The 17,710-nt window shown below is 37.6% G+C and overlaps 1 protein-coding gene across 4 annotated transcripts in view; it reads left to right on the plus strand.

Moving 5' to 3' along the window:
• LOC119512966 (serine/threonine-protein kinase D3) overlaps positions 1 to 17,710 on the plus strand; it is a 114,828-nt gene that overhangs the window by 88,517 nt on the left and 8,601 nt on the right. For all 4 annotated transcript variants that reach the window (XM_037807812.1, XM_037807814.1, XM_037807815.1 and 1 more), the window contains 3 exons: positions 2,528 to 2,689; positions 2,920 to 3,018; positions 15,253 to 15,520. In XM_037807812.1, the coding sequence (XP_037663740.1) occupies positions 2,528 to 2,689; positions 2,920 to 3,018; positions 15,253 to 15,520 (529 nt within the window). The remainder of the gene's footprint in view (positions 1 to 2,527; positions 2,690 to 2,919; positions 3,019 to 15,252; positions 15,521 to 17,710) is intronic.

Here is a 17,710-nt window from a genome sequence, read left to right on the forward strand (position 1 = left end):
GAACAGGGTAGCATAAATTTATCATTTTCATCTTCTGTTCTGGGAAATCAGAAGAGTAATAAACAGAAAAGCATACTCCATCTTTAATAAAAATAGAAGAAATAATGAACCAGAGATCTGCAAATTAAGTTTAAGTTTTTCCAATCACAGTTTAAATGGAGCAGGTATACATGCAGGAAGAAACACTACAGTAAGAACTGTTCTTTATTGACTCTGAAATCTACAGCTATGATATTCTTACTAGGCTCCTTCACTAAACCAAAGAAAGCCAGGGATGTCATGACCTAGCAAGGGAGAAGTTCAAAAGTACAAAGCACAGTAGTACACCAAATAACATCGACATTTATAAAGGGAAACTGTAAGAGACAAAAGCAGAAACAGACAAGTACATTAGTAGTCCATGACAAATAAAGTAGACAAAAATAATTGAGGACATAGGAAGTCTAAACAACATAAGGTAGATCTAACCGCTTTATACTGAATTCTATACCCTAAAAAGAGAGAACAAAGAATACATCAACTCAACAATATTCTTTGGCCACAATGCAGTAAAACTAGAAATAAATTACAAAATCAGAAAACAAAAAGCTCCCAGTATCTTGAAATGTTAAAAAAAAAATTAATTCTTGAATCAGAGCAAAATCAAAATTCCAGAATATTTAGAAAATTATGAAAATACTGTCTATCACAGCCTTTAAGCTACTGCCCAGAGAAAATGTTATAGCCTCAAATGTTAAGCAAGAAAAAATGAAAATAAATGAATTAAGAATCCAACTCAATAAATTAGAGAATGAACAATAAAATAAATCTAAAGAAATCAGAAGGAGGGATTAACAAAGATAAAGTTGAAATTAATATACTTAATACACAAAAGAACACTAATAATAAATCCAAAAGCTAATTTTAGTAAGGAGGGAAAAAATAATATACATAAATCATTAGCCAACCTAATCAAAAATATGAAGAAAATACAAAGTCATCTTGGGAAGATATACCACAAATACAGAAAAAATAAAATAAAAAGAATCTTAAGATACTACCTTGCTCAGCTCTTGAAAATCTGAAGAAATGGATAATTTTCTGAAAATATAATTTACCAAAACAGACTCCAGAAGAAATAGGAAATTTAAATTAAAAAATAGAGAAGGTTATATAGGGAGAATAATAATATTATGGCACACCCCTGCATTTGTATGTGCACATGTGTGTTTTTAAAGAAAGGAGAAAAAACTTAAGAGGTAGACAACTACAGCATGGGAGACAGCCACACTGTAATTCCGTCTCTAAGTTGATAAAAGTTACATTATGAATCTACCACTGCTTGTTGCCATTGTCACACCTCACTAGTATGGTGTGTAGCCCTGCTGATCTTTCATTTGCATTTAACTGCTATAAAATTTTGTCACTTTATTATTTTACTTGGATCACCTTCTCATTAAATTGTTTTAAATGGATTGGTAAACAGTATATATTTTGCACTTGCTATTCATTCATTTTGTAACATTTATTGAAAATATCTACCATGATTCAGACATTGGACTAAAATGACTAAGACACAGTCTCTGCCCTCAGTGAACATTTTAAGCTCTACAAAGTAAGGTACATAACCACATAATTACAACACAAAGGGACAAATGTAAACATTGTTGCATATAGATAGTGTAGTAGAAACTATTGCAGTGATCCAGAAGAGAGGCGATGCAAGCTAAAATTAAAGCAGTTGCAGTAGAAATTGAGAAATGGTGAATTCAAAAATCATTTTAGAGATGGAGGTCAGCATTACACAGGCAAAAAAAAAAGTTTACCCTTTTAGCATAATTAGGTACCCATATTAAGGAAAAAATAAGAAAGATTTATTTCTATTAATAAGGAATAAAAATATTTTGATCACTTGGGCCATCCCTTGTAATCTATAATCAGAAACAAGACATTTGTCTTTTATATATCCCCATCCCTTGTAATCTAGTAGTGCTCAAGAAACATGGGATGATGGATGCTGAGCCTAAAAGAGGGAAGACTGAATCAGGATATACGATAGTGAGACTCTAGACTTAGAGCCATAACTACGTTAGAAGCAAAACCAATTCTTGAGCAAAGACCTTTGCAAATACAGCCCCAAAGAGCCAAAGCGCGGTATAATTGGTTTAAAATTGACTGACAATTGGTGTCTATTCAAGGCCAGCCCATTTGCATGAAATTAGAGCAGTCCAAAGATTAAAAAGGTGAGAAAGAAGAAAAAGAATTAGTAATGGAAAAAGAGCAATTATATAATCAAATTTTGAAGACATTCTTTGCTCTTCGTGCATCTACTCTCCAGTATACAACTTGGAAAACTGGAATCTATGACTTTTTTATTGATTATAACTTTTATTTTATTTTGTTTGCTTTTATTGCTTATTTGTCTAAGCTGTTTTTCTTTCTACGTTATATATTCCATAGGATCAATTTTAGCACCTTGTCAGACATTTGCATAGTAAAACTTTCTCTCCTCAAGTTGATCATGTAAATGTCTTGCAACTCTCTTCAGAATTTGCACCATCCTGGGATTGTAAACCTGGAATGTATGTTTGAAACCCCAGAAAGAGTCTTTGTAGTAATGGAAAAGCTGCATGGAGATATGTTAGAAATGATTCTATCCAGCGAGAAAAGTCGACTTCCAGAACGAATCACTAAGTTCATGGTCACACAGGTATTTTAACTATTTTTTGAAACTAAGGAATAATTTAAAACTAAGAGAATTAAATAGAAGTGCTTTTACATATCGGTATATGATGGGACTCGTTAACCTTAAGGAACAAGATAACGCTTTTATTTAAATCTTGATGTAGACTTTTTAAATTATTATATCATTTAAGGGGTCAGACTGGGATTTATCTATGATTTTTCCAGGCATTGAAAAAATGTTTATTTCAATGACAGATACTTGTTGCTTTGAGGAATCTACATTTTAAGAATATTGTACACTGTGATTTAAAACCAGAAAATGTGCTACTCGCATCGGCAGAGCCATTTCCTCAGGTGAGATGGTCTCCAGAATCATTTAAGAATCACTTTCAATATCTGTTTGACAACATTAACCAAATGCCCACATAATAAAAATCATTGTACTAAGTGTTATGGATTCAAAAATGTGTACTGTCTTCCAGAAATTAAGTTTTTAGCCTGTAAAAGTTCCCATAGTCCTGTCCACATTTTCTGCTATGATGCATTACTGCCAGTAAGCATTAACACCCTGAATTATTTGGATTCAAATTTTATGCATATTATTGTTTGTTTTCATTAAGAAGTTTTTGGACTGGACTAGATCTCAACTAGTAATTTTTTGCATATAAACTCTCCCCATGGCTTGGGAATGAAGGCCGAGGGAGGTGGGAGATGGTGGTTGGTGTGGTGTGTGTGTGTGCTGGTAGAAGCCAACCTTGGTTGATGCTTGGTGATCAGGATGAATTCCCCATAAAATAAAACAAACTCAAGGGTAACACTGAAATGGAGACAGTAGGTTTTGCTTGAGACAGGAGGCCTACTCTTCCTCTTTAGAGAGCTGTATTCCAAACATTTTCACCAAAACGTGTGTAAGAAATGTTCTTCCCGTTACCACCAGCACTCACACACATGTATGATGATGTGTGTATATATGTGTGTCCTAGCTACATGTGAAGCAGTTAAGAACTGTTAATTTGCTGAATTGATTGTTGTTGTTCACTTGTATTGCATTTTTTTAAGAACTGTTAATTTCCTGAATTGATTACTTAACCTTAAATGGATCATGACCCAAAGTTTCAAACAGCTGTCCTAAGGAATATATGCTGGTGGTAATATCTGCGACTTTTCAACTTTTTCATGATTGTCATTGATGAATCCTCCAGTCAGCTAGAATATCTGTTGCCAAATTATTGTTTAGGTATATTTAAAACATGTATAATTAGACAAATGGCTAGAAGAAAGGCAACAGATGACTATTTCACTTGGTAAATATACTCAAATTATCTTTCAAAGAAAAAGATATATTTTAAAAATAATTCAACTCTTAGTTTTAAAGTAACAGTCATAGCCTTCCTTTTAAATGCCTCTGTGGTTAAAAATGAATCACTATCATTGTGAAATCAAAAAGGCCCCCTAGAGGCGGGGCAAGATGGAGGACTGGTGAGCTGTAAGTTTTAGTTACTCCTCCAGGAAAGTAGGTAAAAAGCCAGGAACTGCGTGGACTGGACACCACAGAGCAATCTGTCTTTGGGCATACTTCATACAACACTCATGAAAATGTCGAACTGCTGAGATCAGCGAAATCTGTAAGTTTTTGCTGCCAGGGGACCCGCGCCCCTCCCTGCCAGGCTCAGTCCCGTGGGAGGAGGGGCTGCCAGCTCCGGGAAGGAGAAGGGAGAACTGCAGTCGTAGCCCTTCTCGGAAACTCATTCTACTGATCCATACTCTAACCATAGATAGACTGAGACCAGACACCAGAGAATCTGAGAGCTGCCAGCCCAGCAGAGAGGAGACAGGCATAGAAAAAAAAAAATAACACGAAAAAATCCAAAATAAAAGCAGAGGATTTTTGGAGTTCTGGTGAACACAGAAAGGGGAAGGGCGGAGCTCAGGCCTTGAGGCGCATATGCAAATCTCTGCCCTGTGGACCTTTCCTTAATGGCCCTGGTTGCTTTGTCTATTAGCATTTCAATAACCCATTAGATCTCTGAGGAGGGCCCTTTTTTTTTTTTTTTAAATCCTTTTTTCTTTTTCTAAAACAATTACTCTAAGAAGCCCAATACAGAAAGCTTCAAAGAATTGCAATTTGGGCACGTCAAGTCAAGAGCAGAACTAAGAGAGCTCTGAGACAAAAGGCAATAATCCAGTGGCTGAGAAAATTCACTAAACACCACAACTTCCCAAGAAAAGGGGGGTGTCTGCTCACAGCCACCATCCTCGTGGACAGGAAACACTCCTGCCCATCGCCAGCCCCATAGCCCAGAGCTGCCCCAGACAACCCAGTGTGACGGAAGTGCTTCAAATAACAGGCACACACCATAAAACTGGGCGTGGACATTAGCCTTCCCTGCAACCTCAGCTGATTGTCCCAGAGCTGGGAAGGTGGAGCAGTGTGAATTAACAAAGCCCCATTCAGCCATCATTTGAGCAGACTGGGAGCCTCCCTACACAGCCCAGCAGCCCAGAACTGCCCTGGGGTGATGGCACTCACCTGTGACATAGCACAGTCATCCCTCAACAGAGGACCCGAGGTGCACAGCCTGGAAGAGGGGCCCACTTGCAAGTCTCAGGAGCCATACGCCAATACCAAAGACTTGTGGGTCAGTGGCAGAAACAAACTGTGGCAGGACTAAACTGAAGGATTAGACTATTGCAGCAGCTTTAAAACTCTAGGATCATCAGGGAGATTTGATTGTTAGCGCCACCCCCCTCCCCGACTGCCCAGAAACACGCCCCACATACACGGCAGGCAACAACAACTACACACGCAAGCTTGGTACACCAGTTGGGCCCCACAAGACTTACTCCCCCACTCACCAAAAAGGCTAAGCAGGGGAGAACTGGCTTGTGGAGAACAGGTGGCTCGTGGACGCCACCTGCTGGTTAGTTAGAGAAAGTGTACTCCACGAAGCTGTAGATCTGATAAATTAGAGATAAGGACTTCAATAGGTCTACAAACCCTAAAAGAACCCTATCAAGTTCAGCAAATGCCACGAGGCCAAAAACAACAGAAAATTATAAAGCATATGAAAAAACCAGACGATATGGATAACCCAAGCCCAAACACCCAAATCAAAAGACCAGCAGAGACACAGCACTAGAGCAGCTACTCAAAGAACTAAAGATGAACAATGAGACCATAGTACGGGATATGAAGGAAATCAAGAAGACTCTAGAAGAGCATAAAGAAGACATTGCAAGACTAAATAAAAAAATGGATGATCTTATGGAAATTAAAGAAACTGTTGACCAAATTAAAAACATTCTCGACACTCATAGTAAAAGACTAGAGGAAGTTGAACAACGAATCAGTGACCTGGAAGATGACAGAATGGAAAATGAAAGCATAAAAGAAAGAATGGGGAAAAAAATTGAAAACATCGAAATGGACCTCAGGGATATGATAGATAATATGAAACGTCCAAATATAAGACTCATTGGTGTCCCAGAAGGGGAAGAAAAGGGTAAAGGTCTAGGAAGAGTATTCAAAGAAATTCTTGGGGAAAACTTCCCAAATCTTCTAAACAACATAAATACACAAATCATAAATGCTCAGCGAACTCCAAATAGAATAAATCCAAACAAACCCACTCCGAGACATATACTGATCACACTGTCAAACACAGAAGAGAAGGAGCAAGTTCTGAAAGCAGCAAGAGAAAAGCAATTCACCACATACAAAGGAAACAGCATAAGACTAAGTAGTGACTACTCAGCAGCCACCATGGAGGCAAGAAGGCAGTGGCATGACATATTTAAAATTCTGAGTGAGAAAAATTTCCAGCCAAGAATACTTTATCCAGCAAAGCTCTCCTTCAAATTTGAGGGAGAGCTTAAATTTTTCACAGACAAACAAATGCTGAGAGAATTTGCTAACAAGAGACCTGCCCTACTGGAGATACTCAAGGGAGCCCTACAGACAGAGAAACAAAGACAGGACAGAGAGACTTGGAGAAAGGTTCAGTGCTAAAGAGATTCGGTATGGGTACAATAAAGGATATTAATAGAGAGAGGGAAAAATATGGCAAACATAAACCAAAGGATAAGATGGCTGATTCAAGAAATGCCTTCACTGTTTTCACATTGAATGTAAATGGATTAAACTCCCCAATTAAAAGATATAGATTCGCAGAATGGATCAAAAAAAATGAACCATCAATATGTTGCATACAAGAGACTCATCTTAGACACAGGGACACAAAGAAACTGAAAGTGAAAGGATGGAAAAAAATATTTCATGCAAGCTACAGCCAAAAGAAAGCAGGTGTAGCAATATTAATCTCAGATAAAATAGACTTCAAATGCAGGGATGTTTTGAGAGACAAAGAAGGCCACTACATACTAATAAAAGGGGCAATTCAGCAAGAAGAAATAACAATCGTAAATGTCTATGCACCCAATCAAGGTGCCACAAAATACATGAGAGAAACACTGACAAAACTAAAGGAAGCAATTGATGTTTCCACAATAATTGTGGGAGACTTCAACACATCACTCTCTCCTATAGATAGATCAACCAGACAGAAGACCAATAAGGAAATTGAAAACCCAAACAATCTGATAAATGAATTAGATTTAACAGACATATACAGGACATTACATCCCAAATCACCAGGATACACATACTTTTCTAGTGCTCATGGAACTTTCTCCAGAATAGATCATATGCTGGGACATAAAACAAGCCTCAATAAATTTAAAAAGATTGAAATTATTCAAAGCACATTTTCTGACCACAATGGAATACAATTAGAAGTCAATAACCATCAGAGACTTAGAAAATTCACAAATACCTGGAGGTTAAACAACACACTCCTAAACAATCAGTGGGTTAAAGAAGAAATAGCAAGAGAAATTGCTAAATATATAGAGACGAATGAAAATGAGAACACAACATACCAAAACCTATGGGATGCAGCAAAAGCAGTGCTGAGGGGGAAATTTATAGCACTAAACGCATATGTTAAAAAGGAAGAAAGAGCCAAAATCAAAGAACTAATGGATCAACTGAAGAAGCTAGAAAATGAACAGCAAGCCAATCCTAAACCAAGTAGAAGAAAAGAAATAACAAGGATTAAAGCAGAAATAAATGACATAGAGAACAAAAAAACAATAGAGAGGATAAATATCACCAAAAGTTGGTTCTTTGAGAAGATCAACAAGATTGACAAGCCCCTAGCTAGACTGACAAAATCAAAAAGAGAGAAGACCCATATAAACAAAATAATGAATGAAAAAGGTGACATAACTGCAGATCCTGAAGAAATTAAAAAAATTATAAGAGGATATTATGAACAACTGTATGGCAACAAACTGGACAATGTAGAAGAAATGGACAATTTCCTGGAAACATATGAACAACCTAGACTGACCAGAGAAGAAATAGAAGACCTCAACCAACCCATCACAAGCAAAGAGATCCAATCAGTCATCAAAAATCTTCCCACAAATAAATGCCCAGGGCCAGATGGCTTCACAGGGGAATTCTACCAAACTTTCCAGAAAGAACTGACACCAATCTTACTCAAACTCTTTCAAAACATTGAAGAAAATGGAACAGTACCTAACTCATTTTATGAAGCTAACATCAATCTAATACCAAAACCAGGCAAAGATGCTACAAAAAAGGAAAACTACCGGCTAATCTCCCTAATGAATATAGATGCAAAAATCCTCAACAAAATACTTGCAAATCGAATCCAAAGACACATTAAAAAAATCATACACCATGACCAAGTGGGGTTCATTCCAGGCATGCAAGGATGGTTCAACATAAGAAAAACAATCAATGTATTACAACACATTAAAAACTCGAAAGGGAAAAATCAATTGATCATCTCAATAGATGCTGAAAAAGCATTTGACAAAATCCAACATCCCTTTTTGATAAAAACACTTCAAAAGGTAGGAATTGAAGGAAACTTCCTCAACATGATAAAGAGCATATATGAAAAACCCACAGCCAGCATAGTACTCAACGGTGAGAGACTGAAAGCCTTCCCTTTAAGATCAGGAACAAGACAAGGATGCCCGCTGTCACCACTGTTATTCAACATTGTGCTGGAAGTGCTAGCCAGGGCAATCCGGCAAGACAAAGAAATAAAAGGCATCAAAATTGGAAAAGAAGTAGTAAAACTGTTATTGTTTGCAGATGATATGATCTTATATCTAGAAAACCCTGAGAAATCGACGATACAGCTACTAGAGCTAATAAACAAATTTAGCAAAGTAGCGGGATACAAGATTAATGCACATAAGTCAGTAATGTTTCTATATGCTAGAAATGAACAAACTGAAGAGACACTCAAGAAAAAGATACCATTTTCAATAGCAAATAAAAAAATCAAGTACCTAGGAATAAACTTAACCAAAGATGTAAAAGACCTATACAAAGAAAACTACATAACTCTACTAAAAGAAATAGAAGGGGACCTTAAAAGATGGAAAAATATTCCATGTTCATGGATAGGAAGGCTAAATGTCATTAAGATGTCAATTCTACCCAAACTCATCTACAGATTCAATGCAATCCCAATCAAAATTCCAACAACCTACTTTGCAGACTTGGAAAAGCTAGTTATCAAATTTATTAGGAAAGGGAAGATGCCTCGAATTGCTAAAGACACTCTAAAAAAGAAAAACGAAGTGGGAGGACTTACACTCCCTGACTTTGAAGCTTATTATAAAGCCACAGTTGCCAAAACAGCCTGGTACTGGCACAAAGATAGACATATAGATCAATGGAATCGAACTGAGAATTCAGAGATAGACCCTCAGATCTATGGCCGACTGATCTTTGATAAGGCCCCCAAAGTCACTGAACTGAGCCATAATGGTCTTTTCAACAAATGGGGCTGGGAGAGTTGGATATCCATATCCAAAAGAATGAAAGAGGACCCCTGCCTCACCCCCTACACAAAAATTAACTCAAAATGGACCAAAGATCTCAATATAAAAGAAAGTACCATAAAACTCCTAGAAGATAATGTAGGAAAACATCTTCAAGACCTTGTATTAGGCGGCCACTTCCTAGACTTTACACCCAAAGCACAAGCAACAAAAGAGAAAATAGATAAATGGGAACTCCTCAAGCTTAGAAGTTTCTGCACCTCAAAGGAATTTCTCAAAAAGGTAAAGAGGCAGCCAACTCAATGGGAAAAAAATTTTTGGAAACCATGTATCTGACAAAAGACTGATATCTTGCATATACAAAGAAATCCTACAACTCAATGACAATAGTACAGACAGCCCAATTATAAAATGGGCAAAAGATATGAAAAGACAGTTCTCTGAAGAGGAAATACAAATGGCCAAGAAACACATGAAAAAATGTTCAGCTTCACTAGCTATTAGAGAGATGCAAATTAAGACCACAATGAGATACCATCTAACACCGGTTAGAATGGCTGCCATTAAATAAACAGGAAACTACAAATGCTGGAAGGGATGTGGAGAAATTGGAACTCTTATTCATTGTTGGTGGGACTGTATAATGGTTCAGCCACTCTGGAAGTCAGTCTGGCAGTTCCTTAGAAAACTAGATATAGAGCTACCATTCGATCCAGCGATTGCACTTCTCGGTATATACCCGGAAGATCGGAACGCAGTGACACGAACAGATATCTGCACGCCAATGTTCATAGCAGCATTATTCACAGTTGCCAAGAGATGGAAACAACCCAAATGTCCTTCAACAGATGAGTGGATAAATAAAATGTGGTATATACACACGATGGAATACTACGCGGCAGTAAGAAGAAACGATCTGGTGAAACATATGACAACATGGATGAACCTTGAAGACATAATGCTGAGCGAAATAAGCCAGGCACAAAAAGAGAAATATTATATGCTACCACTAATGTGAACTTTGAAAAATGTAAAACAAATGGTTTATAATGTAGAATGTAGGGGAACTAGCAATAGAGAGCAATTAAGGAAGGGGGAACAATAATCCAAGAAGAACAGATAAGCTATTTAACGTTCTGGGGATGCCCAGAAATGACTATGGTCTGTTAATTTCTGATGGATATAGTAGGAACAAGTTCACAGAAATGTTGCTATATTATGTAACTTTCTTGGGGTAAAGTAGGAACATGTTGGAAGTTAAGCAGTTATCTTAGGTTAGTTGTCTTTTTCTTACTCCCTTGTTATGGTCTCTTTGAAATGTTCTTTTATTGTATGTTTGTTTTCTTTTTAACTTTTTTTTTCATACAGTTGATTTAAAAAAGAAGGGAAAGTTAAAAAAAAAAAAAAGAAAAAGAAAAACAAGGGAAAAAAAAAAAGATGTAGTGCCCCCTTGAGGAGCCTGTGGAGAATGCAGGGGTATTCGCCTACCCCACCTCGATGGTTGCTAACATGACCACAGACATAGGGGACTGGTAGTTGGATGGGTTGAGCCCTCTACCATAAGTTTTACCCTTGGGAAGACGGTTGCTGCAAAGGAGAGGCTAGGCCTCCCTATATTTGTGCCTAAGAGTCTCCTCCTGAATGCCTCTTTGTTGCTCAGATGTGGCCCTCTCTCTCTGGCTAAGCCAACTTGAAAGGTGAAATCACTGCCCTCCCCCCTACGTGGGATCAGACACCCAGGGGAGTGAATCTCCCTGGCAACGTGGAATATGACTCCCGGGGAGGAATGTAGAACCGGCATCGTGGGACGGAGAACATCTTCTTGACCAAAAGGGGGATGTGAAAGGAAATGAAATAAGCTTCAGTGGCAGAGAGATTCCAAAACGAGCCGAGAGATCACTCTGGTGGGCACTCTTACGCACACTTTAGACAACCCTTTTTAGGTTCTAAAGAATTGGGGTAGCTGGTGGTGGATACCTGAAACTATCAAACTACAACCCAGAACCCATGAATCTCGAAGACAGTTGTATAAAAATGTAGCTTATGAGGGGTGACAATGGGATTGGGAAAGCCATAAGGACCAAACTCCACTTTGTCTATTTTATGGATGGATGTGTAGAAAAGTAGGGGAAGGAAACAAACAGACAAAGGTACCCAGTGTTCTTTTTTACTTCAATTGCTCTTTTTCACTCTAATTATTATTCTTGTTATTTTTGTGTGTGTGCTAATGAAGGTGTCAGGGATTGATTTAGGTGATGAATGTACAACTATGTAATGGTACTGTAAACAATCGAAAGTACAATTTGTTTTGTATGACTGCGTGGTATGTGAATATATCTCAATAAAATGATGATTAAAAAAAAAAAAAAAGGCCCCCTAATGGTGTAACATTTTAAATAAAGGACTTCTGCATATTATCTCATTTAATCTTCAGAGTAGTAAAAGGATGCCTTCCCTACCACTGAGACGAAAACTCCAGCTTCCTGCCTCCCATTCTAATGATTTACATGGTTCCCTGGGAACAAAGGGAAAATAATGTTATTTGCTTGATACTCTTATTTTGCCCAAGCGCTAGCCATGGCAACACTTTCTTTAGCTGTCAAACTGACAAGTAATCTTTATCAAGATGTTAGATGCTATCTGGCATTTAACCAAAGAAAAGAGAGAGATGGAGGGAGATCACATTTCTTCATGGTCAGTTCTGCCGTAGCCAAATTCAGTAATGACACAGAGCAAATATCATTCAAAAACATCAGGATCCACATCCCAGAAGTAGCAGAGCAACATTTGAATATACCTTCACCTCTTTGTTCTCCACCCACCATTTGTACCACTCACAGGCCAAAATCCCTTATCTCTCAATTCATCTTAATGCTTTTTCTGTGGACATTTTGGGAGTCAGAGCATTTCCTCTGGAAAGTACTTGACATTTTCTGGTTCAGTGTGGTTGCAGTAATTAATCACCAAAAGCTGAACCTCTGCTAGAAGACTGGCAGCAAGAGAAGTGTTCAAGCTCATCACACTTCCAGAACTCTCTTCCCCTGAGAGGAGGATATGGTAGTGACTATGGCCACCTTCCAATATAACTTTTCTCAAATCTAAACATCTAATTGTCAGTTATTTGTGCCATAGTCATAGAAAACAGTTGCTCTTCTTCCTTTGAGCAATCTCCAGCATTATTCTTCTACTATCCAGATTAATAGTTATGCATAGTACACCTCAGTTCCACTCACTTGCAAATTTATAGTGTCCTAGGAAGAGATTCTAGTATTAAACAAAACAAAGATAAATTTTTTTCTGTATTTTCTCTAGCACTTTTATCCCTGTTTATGTTTTTCCTACAGTTCTTTTTTTTTATGCTTTTTTTTTTATTTTCATTTTATTTATTTATTTATTTATTTATTTTTAAATTTATTTAAAAATTTTATATACAAGCTAGGATGATCTGTTGTAATCAAATGATTCGGCTATTTTTTTTTTTTTTTTTTTTTTTTTACAAAACAAATTGTACATTCGATTGTTCACAGTACCATTACATAGTTGTACATTCATCACCTAAATCAATCCCTGACACCTTCATTAGCACACACACAAAAATAACAAGAATAATAATTAGAGTGAAAAAGAGCAATTGAAGTAAAAAAGAACACTGGGTACCTTTGTCTGTTTGTTTCCTTCCCCTACTTTTCTACTCATCCATCCATAAACTAGACAAAGTGGAGTGTGGTCCTTATGGCTTTCCCAATCCCATTGTCACCCCTCATAAGCTACATTTTTATACAATTGTCTTCGAGATTCATGGGTTCTGGGTTGTAGTTTGATAGGTTCAGGTATCCACCACCAGCTACCCCAGTTCTTTAGAACCTAAAAAGGGTTGTCTAAATTGTGCGTAAGAGTGCCCACCAGAGTGACCTCTCGGCTCCTTTTGGAATCTCTCTGCCACTGAAGCTTATTTCATTTCCTTTCACATCCCCCTTTTGGTCAAGAAGATGTTCTCTGTCCCACGATGCCAGGTCTACATTCCTCTCCAGGAGTCATATTCCACGTTGCCAGGGAGATTCACTCCCCTGGGTGTCTGAGCCCATGTAGAGGGGAGGGCAGTGATTTCACCTTTCAAGTTGGCTTAGCTAGAGAGAGAGGGCCACATCTGAGCAACAAAGAGGCATTCAGGAGGAGGCTCTTAGGCACAATTATAGGGAGGCCTAGCCTCTCCTTTGCAGCAACTGTCTTCCCAAGGGTAAAACCTATGGTAGAGGGGTCAACCCATCAAACCACTAGTCCCCTATGTCTGTGGTCATGTTAGCAACCATCGAGGTGGGGTAGGCCAATACCCCTGCATTCTCCACAGGCTCCTCAAGGGAGCTCTACATATTTTTTTCCTTCCTACAATTCTATAGAGCTAAATTCACATACTGTATAATTAACCACAGTATACAATCAGTTGTTCACGGTATAATTATACAATTGTGCATTTATCAACACAATCAGCACTTGAACATATTGATTACTAGGGAAAAAAAATTGGGGTTTTTTGTTGTTTTTTTTTTTTAAACAAATAATAAAAAATTTAAAAAAAATAAAATATCATACAATATAATAGTAGGGTCAGACAACAACTCCACTACCAAGAATCCCATGTCCCTCCCTTATATCCCCCCTCTCATACTCATTTAGCTTTGGTATATTGCCTTTGTTACATTTAATGGAAGCATATTACAGTGTTACTATTGACCATAGACTCCAGTTTGCTTTGATTATATTTTTTCCCCAATACCATCCCCTTTCCAACACTCTGCATGATTGACATTCATTTGTTCTCCCACATGCAAGAACAGTTTTATATTTGTACATTTAGTCACAGTCATTGACCACTCCAGTTTTTGCCAAGTCTTTATCTTCTGTCTTTACCTCAGGTGTCATACATGCTGCTAGCCCACTTCTTTCAGCTTTACTCATGGACATCTTTGTTCAGTGTAGTTACAATATTGTGCTCCCATCACACATTATTATGCTATCTATTTCTGAGTGTATGCAATCAAGCCTGCTGAACATTCTGTAGTCCTTCAGCATCAAATGCCTGATCTCTTTCCTCTTTCTATCTCCTGGTAGCCTGTGTTATTAGCTTGTAACTCTCAAAGTTTACTCATTAATGTTAGTTCATATTAGTGAGACCATACAGTATTTGTAAAAGGATGAATTTTTAAATATTATAATGTATTTTTTAGTCAGCAAATATTTGAATACCCTTATGTATCAAGTACCATGAGGATCAGAAATCAAGCACATAATTCTGCTCACGTATGACAGAAAAGTGATCTCTTTACAAGTCAAATGATAAAAGATCAACACCCTCCATTTAATCAAAAGAAAACTAAACACTGTGACATCAGTCTGGTATTTGCAGTTCTGGAAGCTAGAAGTAAAATATTTCTTAGATTAAACACTAGGAAAGCTCTCATGTTGAGTTAATAATGGATCACTGGGTTATAAATTTGTGCTGCCTTTTGGAAAAAGGGTATTTTACAATTTCCCTATTGATAATCGTTTTACATTTATAATCAGTATAATTGGTGAGTGAGTTGCAATGAGGTATCATATTTAAGGACAGTTAGGTATATTTTTATAGATTGAGACATATATATATATATATATATATATATATATATATGTATATGTATAAAATCATCCTTTGATTTCTAGGTGAAGCTGTGTGACTTTGGTTTTGCACGCATCATTGGTGAAAAGTCTTTCAGGAGATCCGTGGTGGGAACTCCGGCATACTTAGCACCTGAAGTTCTCAGAAGCAAAGGTTACAACCGTTCCTTGGATATGTGGTCAGTAGGAGTCATCGTCTATGTGAGCCTCAGTGGCACATTTCCTTTTAATGAAGATGAAGATATAAATGACCAAATCCAAAATGCTGCATTTATGTACCCACCAAATCCATGGAGGGAAATTTCTGGTGAAGGTAAAAAAAAAAAAAAAGTTTTGGCTCTGTGTCTTTTAATCTGAAAAACCTCTTTGGGCTCTTAAGTCTGTCCTCAGACTTCTCTTTTAACTCTCTCTCATTCGTCTTCCAAATTCAACTAGATACCAGTTTTTGAGCATTCTTCATTTTATAATGTTTCTTCTCTGTCTTATTTAGAGTTCCCAGTCTCAGTTACCATAAGCTCTAGTTACCTCCAAACCCCAATTACCTCATTTTGAAACTGTTAAAATATCTTTTTAACTGTCCTACTCTCTTTTCTAGTCCTTCCCAGTCATCATTGTCAAATCCATCTTTAGGAAACAGTACATTCATCTTGTTCTGCCCCTAAACATTTTGTTTTCCCTTTTACCACATTGTAGCTATAGTTCTCTGTGATTTGGCCCAAGCTTACCTTCTAGCCTTATCTCCCACTACTCCTTTATAAAAACCTAGTCCACTACTCTTTTCCAAACTACTGTCTGCATTTTGCTTAGGCCATTCCCCTGCCTACAATTCCTTCTCCTCTCTTAAAATCCTCTAGTCTTTCAAGGATTCCTTGATTTGTGGCTCATTTCTGAAGTCTTCCTTGACTACCTCTCCTGTAAACTGTATAAAATCTACCTGTGCCATTAACTGGGCATTTTTTCTTATGTAGTCTCTCTTTCATAATTATATTTCTTCACAACTAGATTCTAAGCTCCTTGAATGGAGACCTGTAGTAAGAATGAGCTTTGTATTCAGTATTCTCCAGTTTGTTTCTATCTCTCCTGTGGACCTCTGCTGGGAAGTGCCATACATTTGTTTTTCTTGCCTGACGAAGGCTTTGGCATTTGCAACTCCTTGTTCTATACCCATCAAGAATTAATTGATTCACCCTCTTTAGTTTAATGATTCTGATAGGAAGAGTATACCACTTAAAACATTATTTAACAGTCCCATACAGTTTAATAGCAATATTGCTAGGGAATACCGGTATCTGGGTTTAGCCAACCTTTGAAACAGGAGAATATTTTTGGTTTTTCCAAAAGTACAAAGCCTAATGATAGGACTTGATCAATAGTCCTTTAAACTGGGAAAAGTTTGAGGAACAGCATGTAAAGACAGCTGACTTGCTTGGTAAGAAAGAGAGCTAAATGAAGAAATCCATATGCAGGGTTCTTTGATGTCATCTTAGAGCTCCTGAAGTAGACCTCTTGTGGCAGAACACTTGGGTGAGTATATTAGAAAAAGAAAAACCCCATATCCCAGAGATTCAGATTCAGCAGTTGGAAAGGGACTCAGGAATGTGCATTTTCAATAAACACCCCAAATGATTCTGATGCACATGGTAGACCTTAGTTTAAGGAACAAAGGATTAGATTTTAAAGTTTTAGGAACACAGAGAAATTCATAACTAAGGTGCTTACAGGAAATCTTTCCTAGTTTGTCGGTAAATACAATGGGACAAATATGGAAAAAGTCATTTGAATCATCGCTGGGTCTAGGCCTTACAGAGGTGTCAGTATTTCAAATGTATCATTATACAGAGCTAAAGTTAGTAGGTAGTTATATGGTTGCCTTGGTTTTGCTTGTTGATCGATTTCTCCAAATAATTGCATAAAGTATGTATGCCAAGGTCTTACCACATACAGCAAGAAACACTCAACCTACTTGTTAAAACCTGTTGAGTAAACATTGAGGACTAACAATTTAGTAGGATGAGCCCTCAATCTTGTGGCTTGCCCTCATGAAGCTTGTTACTGCCAAGGAGAGGCTAAACCTGCTTATAATTGTGCCCAAGAGTCTCCCCCAGAGAACCTCTTTGTTGCTCAGATGTGGCCCCCTCTCTCTCTCTAGCCAAGCCACCTTGGCAGGTGAAGTCACTGCCCTCCACCCTACATGGGACCTGACTCCCAGGGGTGTAAATCTCCCTGGCAACACAGGATATGACTCCCGGTGATGAGCCCGAACCCACCATTGTGGGATTGAGAACATCTTGACCAAAAGGGGGAAGAGAAATGAAACAAAGTTGCAGTGACAGATTTCAAATGGAGTCAAGAGGTCACTCTGGAGGGCATTCCTATGCACTGTATAAATATTCCTTTTTAGTTTTCAGTGTTTTGGAATAGCTAAAAGGAAATACCTGAAACTCACACTGCAACACAGTAGCCTTAATTCTTGAAAATGATTGCATAACTGTGTAGCTTCATG

The sequence above is a fragment of the Choloepus didactylus genome, chromosome 17 (assembly GCF_015220235.1).
Source record: "Choloepus didactylus isolate mChoDid1 chromosome 17, mChoDid1.pri, whole genome shotgun sequence".
In the NCBI taxonomy this organism is placed as follows: Eukaryota; Metazoa; Chordata; class Mammalia; order Pilosa; family Megalonychidae; genus Choloepus; species Choloepus didactylus.